A 15,455-nucleotide genomic window follows, 5' to 3' on the forward strand; every position below is an offset into this window, starting at 1 on the left:
CTTCATTTAACAATGAAAACTTACGTCTTCAATCAGAACAAAGACAATCTGTGAGGCTGCTCCTGGCCACAGTGAGAGAAATTATACATTTGTGGGTGTAGGAACTGAACTGAGTACCAGTCGAGTTGTATGAAAAGAAACCACAATAACTTGATTTAACAAAGACAGAGCATTTCCCACTGTGTCTTTTATCATTAAGTTAAAAAGAAAAGAATCAGTGGTGAATTTGACCTTCTACCAATGCATCCTGGGAATACTGCTGATGTGCTAATATGGTCTCCTTAAACTTAATTTAATGAGTTGATTGAACTCTCAACTGTTCATTCATTCAACTCATTATTTTAAGTCAAAATGCTTGACGTTACAGGAACCTAAAGTGGCCTGAAAATCAAAAAGTGTGACATTACAAATGAGTGATGAGATGAATTGATTTGACTAAATGTCTTTATGATGTTTTACAGTGTACATTGTGCTGCAATACCCTGCAGACATATGTAATTTTGATACGATTTGTGCTCTTCATGTGAGCATCTGCCATCTAATTGGTGATCTTGTAGTTAACTGCCAAAAACTAAAGATAAAAAAGATGCAACTAATCAAAACAAGTGTTGCTGTTGTGTAAGAAGGCACCTCTCACCTTATCTGTGAGTGTGCATTCACTGACAATGACACAACTCTAATCATTTTATGAGCTCCTCCTCATCGTTAATAGTCCTGGGAGTACAAACAATTGCAGGAAGGAGGGGCACCAGAGAGAAAAAAAAATGTGGATGTGCGTATGTCCTTTATGCATCATCTTAAGTGCACCTTGCATATAATAACTGCACATCCATCAGACCTGCTAGTGCTGGCTTTGGTCCACCAGTGGAACTAGGCAAAGACTTCTAGAGTCATCATGTCAGGAGACGAGACCAAGAGTGAAGTTTTCACAGTAACCGAAATGGGAGATGTGGCAGCAGAGAAAGCCACATTTAACACAGACAAGAAGAAATGCTGGTATGAGCTGTATGTGCAGCCCTGCCTGGGTGAGCTGTTTGGGACGAGCCTCTTTGTGTTTGTGGGTTGTGCGTCTGTCGTCGGGAACGTGGGCACCGGTGTCATCCAGCCGGCTTTGGCACATGGACTGGCTCTGGGAGTGCTGATTGCAGTGTTTGGGCAAATTAGGTAAATACTGCTGACATTCACTTCTGTTGTGTGTTTTAAATGCTTGATATCATGTGTTTTTGCTCTATATTGTTTTTCCAAAATATTGCATATTTTTTGATAGATTGCACTTGTCTTTTAAAATAATGTGTGCAACAAAACTGCATGAATTGATTCATTTGCTTAAAGAGTAACACTGATTTACAGTAATTTTTGCCTTAGTGTGCGCCTTTACTGCAATTCAGAAAGCAGAATAGAAGCCAGAATATTTTACTTGAACAAAGCTTTTATTTTATTTATTTCCAGTGACTTATTCAGTCTGATACAACAAAAACACACAATGTCTCATTTGCAGATTGTGTTTATCTCGTGTCTGATGGACAGGTGCTACTATCACCATCATTTGAGAAGCACAGAGTAAAGTTCGTTGTGTTTATTGCAGTGGAGGCCACTTTAACCCTGCAGTGTCTCTGAGCGTCTACCTGTGTGGAGGGATGAAGCTGGCTCTGCTGGTGCCTTATGTCGTTTCTCAGATGGCTGGAGGGATGATTGGTGCTGCTTTGACCAAGGTACAAAACCAGTATGGGAGCCCAAGTGTGCCCAATTAAAAAAATGAAAGATTAAAATTCTCGTCCTAAGTCTTAATTGTACCTTTAAATTTCAAGATATTGAGTATTACAGATCAAAGTATTAGATTATAAATCAATATTTTGACTTAATAGCTCTTAATTTAGAGTTATAGTGAGCTCAGATGTAAATTTGTCATCTCTTAATTTTGAGTTCACAAGTCAAAGTTTTTATTTATGTCCTGTTTTTGACCCATCAAGTTAAGACGTCTCTTCGTTTTTTTCTCATTGTTGTAAGCCCAAAAGCAGGATTTATAAAGTCAACTAATACATAGTTTTGTAACTAATCTGTGACATATTTTCTCGCAATTTTCATTTATTAATATTTTCACCTGAATTCTGACTTACAAATAAACATTATTGATTTTCTAATGATTCATCTCTTTAAAAAAAAATCAACTGACAGCCTCAAAATTTTTACTCAAGTAAATATTTTTGGCTTAATATTTTAATTCTGACTTTGTAAATGAAAATTATTATTTAATTTCTCCTATTCTTAACTTGTTAAATCCACATTTTGTCTCATGATTGTACTGGAGTAAAATTGATTTTTTCATACCTTCTAGTCTTGATTTAGTTGTCTTCATGTAGTAATTCCAGATCTATGTTTTGTGAACTGTGATGTATTTTCTCACAATTTAGTTTTTTTCACCTATTATCTCTAAATTTTGACTTATAGGTAAACATTTTTATTAATTGTATCAAGACTCATCATTAAAACATGAACTTTCTGCCTCAAAAATGTTTACTTACATCAATAGTTTGACTTAATATTTCCTATTTTTATCTCAATAAGTCATATTTTTTTCATAATTATGCCATTATAAATCAAAATTAAGACTCACAATTGTGACCTCTCATTATTTTGACCCACCATGTCAAAATTTAATTCTGTCTTAAGTAACTTTTATCAAGACCCTGTGTTAAGATCTTAATTTCCTTTCATGCTTTTGAAAATTCACTCCAGTCAAGTTCATCATTTCAGTTACATATTCTATTTTTATTCTGCTTTCAGGCCATGTACCCCTCTAATGTGTATGATGTTTCCCTTGGAGGAGCCTTTAACATAGCCGGTGATCTTGGTAAAACCACGCTGGCAGAAGCAGTAATGACTCTGATCCTCACCTTGGTGGTTTGCATGTCGGCCGTCAACAGCCAGACACGAACGCCGATGGCTCCTTTCTGCATCGGCCTCACTGTGGCAGCCAACATATTTGCTGGGTGAGAAAATCTCAGCGGGAACCAATGGTGTAGCTAAACACGATGATTCTAGATATCAGGAAAGTCTCCCCGAACACTGTCCGATATTTTATTTCTGCCTCTCGGTGTTTCAGATCACAACTAGGACTGAAATACTGTGATAGCAAAGAAAGCATTTAGTTAGCTGTGTAGTCATCCCTTTCAAATGGTAATTAAGGTTGGATGACATTCTTCTGTATAATCTGCTAAAACAGAGCTCTAACCTAATTATGTACAAAATTTAGAATGTAATGAAAATTGAAATGACATTTAAATTGTAATGGTTTAGGAGGTGAGCAACAGAAATGGTAGAAATGCAAGCAGCATAGGCTCTGAAATACCAACTTTTAATCCTTAGTATGTGTTAAAAATCCATGTTGCACTGGATCCTACTTTTCCCATGATGCAATATGCTTTCGCCTAAGTTAATCTGTGAAATCAATGCCCCTTTAAACCATCACATTCTGGCTTTGCGCTGCTTGTTGTTTCAGAGGGATAGTGTCTGGAGCCTGTATGAATCCTGCCCGAGCCTTCGGTCCTGCCGTGGCTGCAAACCACTGGAACCATCACTGGGTTTACTGGGTCGGACCCACATGTGGTGCGCTGCTCACTGCCAGCTTCATCAGGTACGTAAAGTTCAGAACACAGCAGCCATTAAAGGATTCAGGACAGAAAATAAATATTCTTTTGGTTTTTGTTGGTTTTTTGGGTTTTTTTTTTTTTTTGCTTTTATTGCCTACAATTAGTATTTAAAAGTATTTTTTATTGTGATAAATCCTTAAGTTGGTTCCATTTGTGACATGTTGAAGGACTGACATTCAAACTTAAAGGTCCCTTGTTGGCATTTTTTTTTTTTTTTTTTTTTTTTTTTAACTTCTACAATTCTGTGGTGCAGTTTTTCTATAGTTGGGCACCTTTTGTGTTGTTAAACTACATGTAAAACCCAGTTTACATCATACTAGTGATGAGTGATTTCACACTATTGCACTGAATGACAGGTGCTGCTAGTGATTTGCCGAAAAACATAGTGATGTGGCAGTAAATGATTACAGTAATGAAAAAGGTGTCTACCTAACAAACACAGATGTAAACAACGCAGTATTTAAAATATACTGTGTAGCCTCAGTGATGCGCACGATGCATTTCAATGAGAATTATGTTTGTTAACTAGAATAAAACTCCACTGTGCACCTTTAAAGACCCCTGCTGATGAAAATCACATATACCATGTTAACATGTCCGTATGTTCCTTTTACATGCTAAAACACATATTATGAGCGATAGCCTAAGCAGTCAACACCATGTCAGAGCATTTCCACCTTGAAACTGTCGGGTACTGATGACAAAAATGCAGCTTCTGAGGTTCCATGCGTAACGAATGTAAGAAACCAACCCTGTCAACTTGCAGTTTGGGGCCTTCTGTTTCATTTTTCCTCTTGAGATTCCAATTCTGCACATGTCAGTCTGTGTTATACATTACAGCTTGTTATTATGTAGCATTGAGTAGTTATACGGTGTTTGAGTGGAGTCATAGAAATGATAATAGAAAGATGCATCAAAGTCATTTTAAGACAGGAAGGGATTATTATTATGGAAAAAATATCTAATACTGATACACAAAAATGCATTTTAGGGGTTTAGGCAATACCAGTATTGAAAATGTTTCTCTGATCACCTTTGCATTGATGGACTGCAAAAAAAATAGAATAAAATCAAATAAAATTCCTATTACCTCCCGCACTGCCTGTAGGCACCAAGGTCCTATTATCACACTTATAGCACTTATCCAGGTTGTTTTCTCCTGACTACATCCTTGCTTGTGTTGTATCTACTCTCAGATGTACGTCGCTTTGGCTAAAAACTCCCGATAAATGAAACTGTAGAATTGTGTTTCTATTGTAGCTTGGTGTACTTTACCTCCCTTGTGTGGAATCAGATTCCACTTCAGGTTGATAACGTAGTCCTCAGTGCAGCTGAATGCAGAGTTGATAAATGGCAACGCAGCAATAGGAACATGGCCAAAACATACATAAAGAACACAAAGATGGCTTCTTTACAACACACACTCCTGGAATGTCACGAGTGCAGCCGACTGTCTTATGTAGATAAACACGTGTACAGATAAGGTGCTGATTGTAATCTGCAAAATTAATGTGTCTCAATCAATTGTCTAGATCATTTTTCACTGGACTTCAGTCTAACTGGAGAGGAACCTGAGCTCCACCCAGTGAGCTTTAGCGTTGTTACAGTCTGATCTCTTACCCACTTGGTTGCATTAGCTCAGACAGGCTATTATAAACAGTAAAATATGCTTTTCATACTTCATACACAGGAGCAACACCCACAGACTTAAGACTGATGGGCTATTTGGAGTCAATTTGTTATTGTTTGTATTCACATTGGTGTGTGTTTGTGGTACTTTCATACCTTTTGTAGTCATTTCAAGTCTCTGTGGCCATTTTGTGCCATTTGGTGGCAGTTTTGCATTTGACTTTAGTTATTTTTTGTTTTTCTTTAGTTAAATTTGGCAGGGTGAAGTAGCATTTCACATCTTGTACGACAATTTAGTAGCTGGTCATGACTCTTCTTTCCTGTTCAGGAGTGATCCATCAGTGTTCTTAAACAATATTAGGGCTATTCACTTATTGAAGTGTCACTCTTCCAGGTTGCTTCTCGGTGATCAGAAAACTCGAGTGGTGCTGAAATGAGAGCGGGAGAACATCCCAACTGACCCGACGACAGCTTTTCCATCTGAATGTTCCTGCATCAGTCACCAATGAGACTGCAATGTCCAAATTTCTCTGACAGACATACTTCTCATTGGACTTCTCTTTGGATCAGCTACAATTGTTACATTCTTTTGTATTCATAGTTTGGGGCAAAGTCCCGAACGGAAAATCACACCTAAATAGTTTTATTACATCAAATATGGTACAAGGATAGGGTGCTATGCTACACAGTAAAGCTAGATTAGAATCATAAAGCGGCGCCTTTGATCAAATTAAACACGGCTCTGCTTGCCGCTTTCGTTAAAGTGACAGTCTTCCAAGAACAGCCAAAATGTGCACATATGTGTTGAAAAATGGATGTTGATGATTGTTGTGAAGATGGAACCCTCAGCCTTGGAAGTTGTTTTTGTCCAACATTTTCTACATTAAAGATGTGTTATAACAAAAATACAGGCCTGGATAGAATCATACAACTACAGGAACGACATGCAAAACATATTGCCTTATTTAATGTCAGGAAGTATTATCCTAAGTATAAAAAATATAATTACACCTTATGCAGAAATATGTGCCATAGCTTAGTGTTGTATGTTATATATTATATATTGGCTTATCATTATTGATGATTAATCAAATCTAGGGCCTTTAATTGAGTGATACGAACATTAAAGAAAAGAAACTGACTGTAGAATAAGAGTACAACTTTTTTCTTTTTTTCTTTATTGTGCTTTTGATTAAGAAGCGCCAGTAGCAGTTCACAATGCGTTAATACTAAACTTCAAATATCACATAGGAATGAAACTAAATACAGCACATCCTCTTTTAAATGAAAAACATAGTCTGAAATTTCGTACGAGAAATACTAAATCACTGTTTTATGGGAGGGACGAAAGAAAGAAAGAGACAAGAGATGTTACCAGTATATCAATAAATTTTTTATACAATAACAATAAGAAGAAGAAGAAGGAAGTACAGGCATCAGGAGAAATACTCACCTCTTTCACTTTTGTGAATTAACCCTCGTGTCGTCCTGCGGGTCAAAATTGACCCATTTTAAAGTTTGAAAATATGGAAAAAATATATATATTTTCATAGTGAAACTTCTGATGTCCACATTTTCAACATTTTTGGGAAATCTTTGAACATTTTTTGGTAAAAAAAAAAAAGAAATGTTAAAAATGTTTCTTAACAACATTCACAAAAAAATCAACCAAAATCCAGCGAATTTCGCTGGTTTTTTGGTTTTTATGTGAATGTTCTTAAGAGAATATTAGAAATTTTACTGATATATATGTAATCACTTTAGATATATTTAAGATTTTTTTGGAAGATTTTTACTCATTTTTTGAAAATATTTACAAGAATTTTCTTGTAAAATTTGGGGGATGTTAAATCCAAGTGGCGACCTTTTTTTCTTGGACAGGCAGTGTGTAAAGAATCTGTACATATTATCATATCAATCGCTGGAAGATCTGAATAGACCTCTGGGAATAAACGATACAGCACATACGGCTAGTCCTTATAATGACTGAGATAAGAGCTTAAAGGTAAAGGTAAGGGCCTCATAGGGTAGATCTACATACACAGCAATGGAAAAGCATTGCAATACAAGCAAAGGTTGCATCCAAAATGTCACTTCAGTTAAATTTCTACCAAAGTGTTATTACCTACAAGCTTTAAAAGTAAACCTACTACATCTGATAAAAAAACAATTATTGTTATATGGCATTACTAGACTGTTTTAGTGATGCATCATAGTTGGAGCAGCACTAAAGCATTTGAGCAGGCCAAACTACTTTTAACTGTTTCATCTATGATTGGATTTGAAATAAAGTTCACATACACAAATCTGACATTGCTCAGGTGATTTTTATCATTAAATTTGACCTCTTTGTGCATCAGACACTTATTAAAATGGAGAAACTAGTGAATTTTTGTGAGGGAAAATCACTAGTGTAAACTTGAACTGTGTGCTGGATTTTGTGTGCCTTTGAATGTAAATCTGCATCTAAAGACCAACTTGTCAATATACCTGTCAAATAGATGTAAAATGTACAATATTTCCCAGGAAACAGCAGCAGAGTAGAATCAGAACGCACCATTAAATGGAAATAAATTATGCTTAAATATAGTACTGGGCAAATTTACTTGTTTACTTTGGTGAATTATGTAAAAATGTGATATAGTCTGTGTTCACTCGAGTAACAGCAGAGGACACTTAGACATTGACCCATGTGAGCTATTGCAAAGTCATTATCCCAGCTTAGTCTTATCTATATAGGCTACTGGTGATTACTATAGGTTTGACTGGGAATCCATGTAAAGCAAAGACGATGATTATGACAATTAAAATAACTCTGCAAACCCTAGATGAACTCGCTAACTTTGGACCTGCCTTGAACTTTAAGTCCAGCTTTGAGCCTTATCATTCCTCAAAGGTCACACTAACGGCTCCTTGGAGGTCTGGCCAAACCAGGCCTCAAAGAGTCGCACCGGTCTGGGCGGGGATAGCGTGTATATTGAGTCGCAGAATATCCATCACCTTTATAGTTTTACGACCTGTGATGCAATTTGAGTTCACTGTGCCACTTTCAGGTGATGATTATAAATAACTCCAGCGCCTCAACCACAGACTGGTTCAGCTGTAGGTGCTGCAGGCAGCAGAAGTAGAGAAAACCAGACAAGAAAGCAAAGCAGCTGCAATGGGAGTCGAGAAAATGGAAATGGAGGACACGGATTCTACTCTGATGGAGAATGGCAAGAGGCCGCCTGCGCCCAAACCTCCCAACAAATATGAGACACTCTACCAGCCGTGCTTGGCTGAACTCGTGGGCACCATGTTCTTCGTTTTCATCGGCTGCGTGTCCGTCATCGAGAACCTTCCGGCAACTGGACGCCTGCAGCCTGCTCTGGTGCACGGATTGGCTGTGGCGGTGATGGTGGCTGTTATGGACAACATCAGGTAAACTGAGTCCGGTTTTCTGCATTTACAGTTTGCTTCTTTCCTCGTGTGTGTGTGTGTGTGTGTGTGTGTGTGTGTGTGTGTGTGTGTGTGTGTGTGTGTGTGTGTGTGTGTGTGTGTGTGTGTGTGTGTGTGTGTGTGTGTGTGTACGTTTTATACGTGATCCAATCAGATATTTAGCAGAAGTTTGAGTGGAAATTGTCTTTTGAAGTTTGCCTTCGTTGCTTCTTTCAATCCTTCCAGCGGCTCCCATTTCAACCCTCCCTTCACTATTGCCATCTACCTGTGCGGAGGTATGGAGCTGATGATGGTGGGGCCCTACCTGGTCAGCCAGGTGATTGGAGGAGTGCTGGGAGCAGGAATGGCAAAGGTCAGCTTAAAACGGCTTCCTCAAAAGATTCTGCATGTTTGAGCGCTTCTGTAGGTGCAGACTTTATTTAACCTTTATTTAACCAGATAAAACCCCATTGAAATCAGGATCTCTTTCACTAGGGCAACCTGGCACCTTTCACCTCCTTGTAGAACAATTGCAAGGAGGTGAAAGTATGAGTTAATACATGCAATTTTGAAGGTGCAAAAGTGTACAATAAAAAATAAAGGAACGTAAGGCATGGCGGCTGTTTGTTCTTTGTAATAAAGTGCACAAATAGGGAGGAACTAAGCCTAAAAGAGCCTTATAAATTAGAGTCAGCCAATGTGTCTGTCTGCATGCACTCAAGGAAGGCAAGTCTGATTTAAAATACAATTCACAACGGTGGGTGAGACGACTACAGTCAGTAACATATCTTAGTGCTGAGTTATTGCTAATGGTGTCGTCTGCATAAAAATGATACATTGCATTTGGCAAGTTGTTACACTTGTGCACCCCCGCCCACGTTTCACAGCTGATGACCCCTCCAGACCGCTACCGCAACGCCACAGGAGCAGCTTTTGACATTCTCAAGTCAGATGAGCACCTGTACAGGGCCCTTTTTGGCGAGGTGGCCATGACCTGCCTGGTGACCATGGTGGTGCTGCTGGTGGCGGTCAACGGCAAGACCAAAACCCCGCTGGCTCCGTTCCTGGTGGGCTGTACGGTCATCATCAACGTCCTGGCAGGGTGAGATAAAAGGGCGACGAGCGGAACACATCAGAAGCAATAGCTGATTATTGCAGGGCTATTGTTACTGTTAAACATTTACGCGGAAAAAGCTGCCAGCTGATAACAAGAGAGATTTATTTCAGTGTCAACATTTTCCCAAGAAAAGCTGTTTTCAGGCATTCCAAATGTGGAGACAGTAGCTAAAAAAAATAGATGACAATTAATGAGAAAGAGTTTAGATAGATGTTTTTATTCACGTGTATGTATACTTTAGAGGAAAAGTAGCAGTTATCTTCGTTCTGCTTAATTTATTTAGGCATTTTTGTACATTTTAAAAAACATTTGTGTAATAAATTCTTAAATAAAAAATATAAACTAAATCCTATACTCCACAATAATATTAAGATTATTGCTAGATTATATATGTTCTGTATTATTATAATACATATGTGTGGTCGTATGTGAATTGTTTTTAATTTCAATAGAATTTTAATGCATTTAGTAATTTTTAAACATTCATATTTAAATGTTTAAATAATCAGATTATTTACAAATACATGATGACAATTCATGTCAGTTTTTGTCTTTAAAATTGTTCTTTTTAAAATTCTTGATTTTCAAATTCTGAAATTATTTTCTTTTAAAATAATTTCAAAAATGTTGCAAAACACTTAATACATAAACTAAAGTCTTACAATACATAAAATAAAGATAAAGATAATTAGATGATATGTGCATTGCAATATTATTATCATTATTACATAGATGTGCATTTATGTGCAATCTTGTTTTTTTTAACATTAACATTTTTTTAACATTTAGTACAACATGTTGTACTAAATGTAAGATTTTAAAACCGTAATCAAGACTGCATTTTTCAGCACACAAATGTAAATTGTGCGTAAATTCAGTTATAACCGTGCGTAAAAGTGCGCACAAGAATCACAGGATAACCGAAACGTAGAAGCAATTGCTCATATTATGTGCAAATTTTCCTTTTTGTGAGCGCAGGGCTGACGTATCAGGAACGTGTCTGAACCCTGCCAGAGCTTTCGGTCCAGCTCTGATGACCAACTACTGGTCCTACCACTGGGTGTACTGGGTGGGACCCATCTGTGGAGGAGTGGTGGCCGCGGCTCTGCTCAGGTAAGAGGAGCAGCTCATGGCTCAGTGTTAATGTTGGATAAATAAATGAAAGGACAGGAGTGACAGCGACAGTCTCACTCTGTCTCTCTTCTGTTTCAGGGTCATCCTCGGTGATAATAAGTTACGAGTCGTTATGAAATCATAACAGCTTTGGTGAATCGTAAAGTCATGTGGTCTGTTTGATGATATCGTTGTTTTTTTTCTCTCCTGTCGGTTCATGTAATGGGTGGATGTTTTATTTTTCAGTGTAAAAATAAAGACAAAATGGATAAAGGATCGTTTTTAAAAAGTTTTCAACTGTAAATGTTGCTGTTATTTCACTGGTTTGCCCTGTTTTGCTACTTTATAGAAAAGTAAAATCACAGAAAAGGGTATTAATTTACATGCCACTTTCAATAAATAAATAATAATAACAAAAATGTGTTTTTTTCAAGTGGTAATTCTTTCTTTTAGCACTCCTGGCTGTATAATCACACCACTTCACTGTATTTAAACGAAAAAGCGAAGTATGAATGAAGAAAAAGCGTCTATATTAGGAACTGGAAGATGGTAAATAATTTGTGAAACTCGTATTTCACTTATTTTCATTGTTAAACTACCTAAAAAAGGATTAATTTACACGTTAACTGAAAAACAACAATTTAGAATAGGTCAAAAACGTAATAATTTATGTATTTTGACAAATAGTTATCCATTTTTCGCTATATGTAAAAATGCAGATGCTTTACTGTATTTAAATCATCTAAAATGTAACTATTTACAGCTATTTGCTGTTCTTTCTTTCTTTCTTTCTTTTTCAGTTTTAAACGTTCAACTATTTCTCACTAATTTGTTCTGTGTGTGTGGACCAGTGTGTGACGTGCAGGCGCAAACGACAAAACATCTCATCGGTAGACATAGAACACATAGACACAGCAGTTTCAGATTTTCTTATTTTGCAGTTTATTCATTTTCTTGTCACCACGAGTGTGTGTGGTCGTGTGTGGCAGGCTGCATTCTTCACTGCTGACGGCTCAACGGTACTTCTCAGAGAGAGCCAGGGCCAGGCAACTCAGGAATTTATCGGTGGCGACGTGAGCCTCTGGGGTGAAATCTTTGGGGAACAGGGTGGCGACCACCACCATTATGCAGTGGCTCAGGATCTGTAGAAAGAGCACACGAGTTTATAGGACATACAAAGTGTGCGCTGCAAAAATCATGTCAACTTTATTCCTGTGAAAATTGGAAACGTGTCTTAGAAAGAAAGAGATTTGTGCGTAAAAGTGCGCACAAGTCATTCTGCTGTGATAATCTCACTTTATGACTGATATCAAGATATTATAATGTAGAAGTCTCACCTTGAAGTTATTCGGGTCAATCCTCAGCTGGAAGGCGTGCAGCTCACTGAGGTCCTGCAGGCCGGCGGTAAGGTCATCAATCTTGGAAACAGCCAAAGCCACTCCACTCATGACCTTCTTTCCGTGGGCCTTCACGGGGCCAGAGCCGTAGCTCAGATCAGACCAATGGGAGAAGTAGGTCTTAGTTTGCGGATACACGCTGAGCATCCTGTGGAAATAGAGAAGTTGATGAGTGGGTCTCAGGTTTCGGGGAAACCAAAGTTTGTATTAACGCGCTCCAGTGGCGCAATCGGTCAGCGCGCGGTACTTATAAGACAGTAATCAGCGGAGTGATGCCGAGGTTGTGAGTTCGAGCCTCACCTGGAGCATTTTAAATTGTCGACAAGAATCAGAACACTCTCCAGACAAAAAAACCTATGTAGGTTTCCGAGTACTTAAAGTGTTTGGTAATGTGTTACATCTCTCTAATTAGGCAAATTATGCGTAAAATGTTGATTCCAGCGACAAACAGGAAGGACTACTTATATTACGCAGTTGTTTATGTTTGTAAGCTGGAATCAGTTGACTTTGTTGATCTAGAACAGCTTCAGCTATGAAGCTACTATTAGTTTTACTTTTTTTCTTCTTCTAGTGATCAAATTTTCATTATTACTATGCTTTAGGGAAACATCATTTTGGAAATCTTGGTGTCATCTTCGGCCTGGCACCAGTCAAACTGCTCAGCTGCAAAACAACACGTCATAAAACTGAACATTAACTTACAATGTGGATAAATGTGACACTCACCTGCCCAGAGCATCAGCCCCGATGGCATCAGCGGACTTGGAGATTTTGCCCCAAAGGGTCTTGACGGCAGTCTTGTCCTTCTCGGTCAAACTCATGTTGGCTCGGTTCTCACTCCACCTGAATGGTGATGCCAGGTTAGCCTGAAGCTCTGCTTAAATTCAGTTGGCCCACATAGTCACACCCACGGGAATTCACGCCAAGTTGGGTCCACTGACGCAGATAGGACCCTCTGCAGTGGCCGGATGCCAGCAGGAGATGGAATCAGTTGGCAGAAACGTTGGCATGTGCGCATAATTTGAAGCACGTGGCCACATTCTGGGCTTATGATATGCTGGTTAGAAGTTAATGATGAGGAGAAGATCCCACCCGGAGGCATGGGAGGACATCTCAGGTCACAGAGTCAGGCGGGGTGAAATCAGCTGGAGAAACTGCGAGAGCGCGTCTGAGTGGATGATGTGCATTTAATACGAACAAAACAGACAGAAAAACTAGTCATACTAGTTGCAAACACTTGTATTAATAGATATATAAGACTTTATTTCAAATTTCATATTCCGTTTAATATAAGTTTTGAGATATGCGTTAGTGTATCTTGCCTAGCCCTGAACTTAAGGTCATAGAAAAATGGTGCATTTTCGGAACACAATCACCATTTATTTATTTGTGAATGAATTTCGTAAAATTATAAGGTTTTTTCAAAATAGAATATCAGAATTTTAAAATCAGTAATTGAAAAAAGTATATCATTTTAAATGTAATTTTAAAGACAAAAAAGAATAACACTTACGATAATTCTCATATAATTCTAGATAACGTGTGTCTAAAAATTATTTTCCTAATGTATACAGTCAATTATTTTTATATATATATATATATATATATATATATATATATATATATATATATATATATATATATATATATATATATATATATATATATATATATATATATATATATATATATATATATATATATATATATATATATATATATATATACATACATATATAAATATAAAATTTTCATTCTTTTTGGTCAGCTAGTAAAAGAGGACTTTTTACTACTTTACTTTACTTTTTACTTTTGCTCCAGAAAAGATGCAATCAGACAATCAGGTGCTGAATGAACTTCTTCTGCTCTCTCCACATATTCATAACCTGTTGGTCCTTGTACACCTTCATAGGGTCATCCATCAATCCATTCATGTTGATAAACTTGATGCATTGCTGTTCAGCATCAGACAGCATAGATGGGATATGTGTGTGTGTGTGTGTGTGTGTGTGTGTGTGTGTGTGTGTGTGTGTGTGTGTGTGTGTGTGTGTGTGTGTGTGTGTGTGTGTGTGCTTATTTGCCAAACTGAAGTAGAGTTCAGAAGTTCAGTATTGCTGTTCAGAGTGAGATTTTTATTCTTATTATTTTTTACATTTTATTTTTACATTTCATACAGGGAAATACAACAGAACTAGGCCTTGTATGAGAACCTTTTTGGTGTATTTTCAATATTCTTTCTGCATCTTATGAAAACACAGAGACAGAGAGATTCAACAAGGCAGAGAAAATATGATATGAAAGGTCATTTAAGGTCATCTGTTGCAAGGAATCATATGAAGTATGCATGGGCCTTCTACATTTTTTAACAGACAAGATATTAGAAAAAAAAAGGTACTTCAACCTGCAGCAGCCTGCAAACTGGAATATTTATTTCTTTAAAAATCCAATAAATATCTTGTCACATTGCAGTTGTGCAGCTGACTTATAAGAGTTATGGGTGCCTGTTTTTTTCTAATATTTTATTTTTGCATTTTTTTGGACAAATTTTATTTAAAAATGCATTTTTGCTGGTGTCATGAATTGGTTTCCTGTCAAAGGGAGAAGCTTTATCAATGACTTCTGGTAATTTGTTAATCAAACCCCTGTAGATGTGGGCACCGGGTGGCTGGGTGGAGGGTGGAGGGGGCGCTGCTGCAGATAACACCGGTGTGGTTTTACAGATAACACTGAGGGGAAGGAACGCTTGGCAAGAAGGCAAAATGGAGTTTATTCGATGACCTGTACAATAAAACCAAATACACCAAAGCAGTTTTCATTTTCTTTTTTTGAAACTTTAAAAAAAAAAAAAAAAAAACAACTAATTTTAAGAACTTTGTATTACATTATATGCTGCAATTAGATCATTTTTATATTTGGAAATATACTTGAAATTTATTCAGCTGTGTGGATCCTTAAAGTGTTTGTTCCTTTATTTTTCAAGCATTCACTTTAGTATTTTCTGAATAAAAAACATGACAGATTCTGAGTAAGTTTCTGGTTTTATTACCAGCCGGTGCATTTTCTTGAATAAACTCTGCGTAATAACCTCTAATCCTGTATATACACCACATATATACTGCTTACACTGTTCAT

At 37.3% G+C, this 15,455-nt stretch overlaps 3 protein-coding genes and 1 non-coding gene across 4 annotated transcripts; 3 read left to right on the forward strand and 1 right to left on the reverse strand.

Moving 5' to 3' along the window:
• Window positions 1-811: 811 nt before the first annotated feature.
• Window positions 812-7,868, forward strand: aqp8a.1 (aquaporin 8a, tandem duplicate 1). The gene is made up of 5 exons (XM_023291068.3): window positions 812-1,164; window positions 1,586-1,712; window positions 2,785-2,990; window positions 3,500-3,634; window positions 5,674-7,868. The coding sequence occupies exons 1-5, from the start codon at window positions 896-898 to the stop codon at window positions 5,714-5,716; spliced, it is 780 nt and encodes a 259-aa protein (XP_023146836.1). The 5' UTR covers window positions 812-895; the 3' UTR covers window positions 5,717-7,868.
• A 487-nt stretch (window positions 7,869-8,355) lies between these two features.
• On the forward strand, window positions 8,356-11,346 carry aqp8a.2 (aquaporin 8a, tandem duplicate 2). Its single transcript, XM_023291071.3, has 5 exons — window positions 8,356-8,699; window positions 8,943-9,069; window positions 9,584-9,798; window positions 10,792-10,926; window positions 11,026-11,346. The coding sequence occupies exons 1-5, from the start codon at window positions 8,440-8,442 to the stop codon at window positions 11,069-11,071; spliced, it is 783 nt and encodes a 260-aa protein (XP_023146839.1). The 5' UTR covers window positions 8,356-8,439; the 3' UTR covers window positions 11,072-11,346.
• Window positions 11,347-11,844: 498 nt separating this feature from the next.
• Window positions 11,845-13,209, reverse strand: hbae5 (hemoglobin, alpha embryonic 5). Its single transcript, XM_023291058.2, has 3 exons — window positions 13,050-13,209; window positions 12,264-12,471; window positions 11,845-12,068 (listed from the first exon to the last, which is right to left on the reverse strand). The coding sequence occupies exons 1-3, from the start codon at window positions 13,142-13,144 to the stop codon at window positions 11,940-11,942; spliced, it is 432 nt and encodes a 143-aa protein (XP_023146826.1). The 5' UTR covers window positions 13,145-13,209; the 3' UTR covers window positions 11,845-11,939.
• trnai-uau (transfer RNA isoleucine (anticodon UAU)) lies at window positions 12,538-12,631 on the forward strand. Its single transcript has 2 exons — window positions 12,538-12,575; window positions 12,596-12,631. It is a non-coding gene; the product is annotated as a tRNA-Ile (tRNA).
• Window positions 13,210-15,455: the final 2,246 nt, after the last annotated feature.

This window comes from Amphiprion ocellaris, chromosome 18 (assembly GCF_022539595.1).
Source record: "Amphiprion ocellaris isolate individual 3 ecotype Okinawa chromosome 18, ASM2253959v1, whole genome shotgun sequence".
In the NCBI taxonomy this organism is placed as follows: domain Eukaryota; kingdom Metazoa; phylum Chordata; class Actinopteri; family Pomacentridae; genus Amphiprion; species Amphiprion ocellaris.

Excerpts from the sequence above, each read along its gene's own strand:
- aqp8a.1 (XM_023291068.3), top strand. The coding sequence starts at position 896 with ATGTCAGGAGACGAGACCAAGAGTGAAGTTTTCACAGTAACCGAAATG. Across the intron at positions 1,713-2,784 it reads TTGGTGCTGCTTTGACCAAG|GCCATGTACCCCTCTAATGT; the intron begins GTACAAAACCAG and ends TTCTGCTTTCAG. Across the intron at positions 3,635-5,673 it reads CTCACTGCCAGCTTCATCAG|GTTGCTTCTCGGTGATCAGA; the intron begins GTACGTAAAGTT and ends TCACTCTTCCAG.
- aqp8a.2 (XM_023291071.3), top strand. The coding sequence starts at position 8,440 with ATGGGAGTCGAGAAAATGGAAATGGAGGACACGGATTCTACTCTGATG. Across the intron at positions 9,070-9,583 it reads TGGGAGCAGGAATGGCAAAG|CTGATGACCCCTCCAGACCG; the intron begins GTCAGCTTAAAA and ends CACGTTTCACAG. Across the intron at positions 10,927-11,025 it reads GTGGCCGCGGCTCTGCTCAG|GGTCATCCTCGGTGATAATA; the intron begins GTAAGAGGAGCA and ends CTTCTGTTTCAG.
- hbae5 (XM_023291058.2), bottom strand. The coding sequence starts at position 13,144 with ATGAGTTTGACCGAGAAGGACAAGACTGCCGTCAAGACCCTTTGGGGC. Across the intron at positions 12,472-13,049 it reads GGGGCTGATGCTCTGGGCAG|GATGCTCAGCGTGTATCCGC; the intron begins GTGAGTGTCACA and ends CTATTTCCACAG. Across the intron at positions 12,069-12,263 it reads TTGACCCGAATAACTTCAAG|ATCCTGAGCCACTGCATAAT; the intron begins GTGAGACTTCTA and ends CTCTTTCTACAG.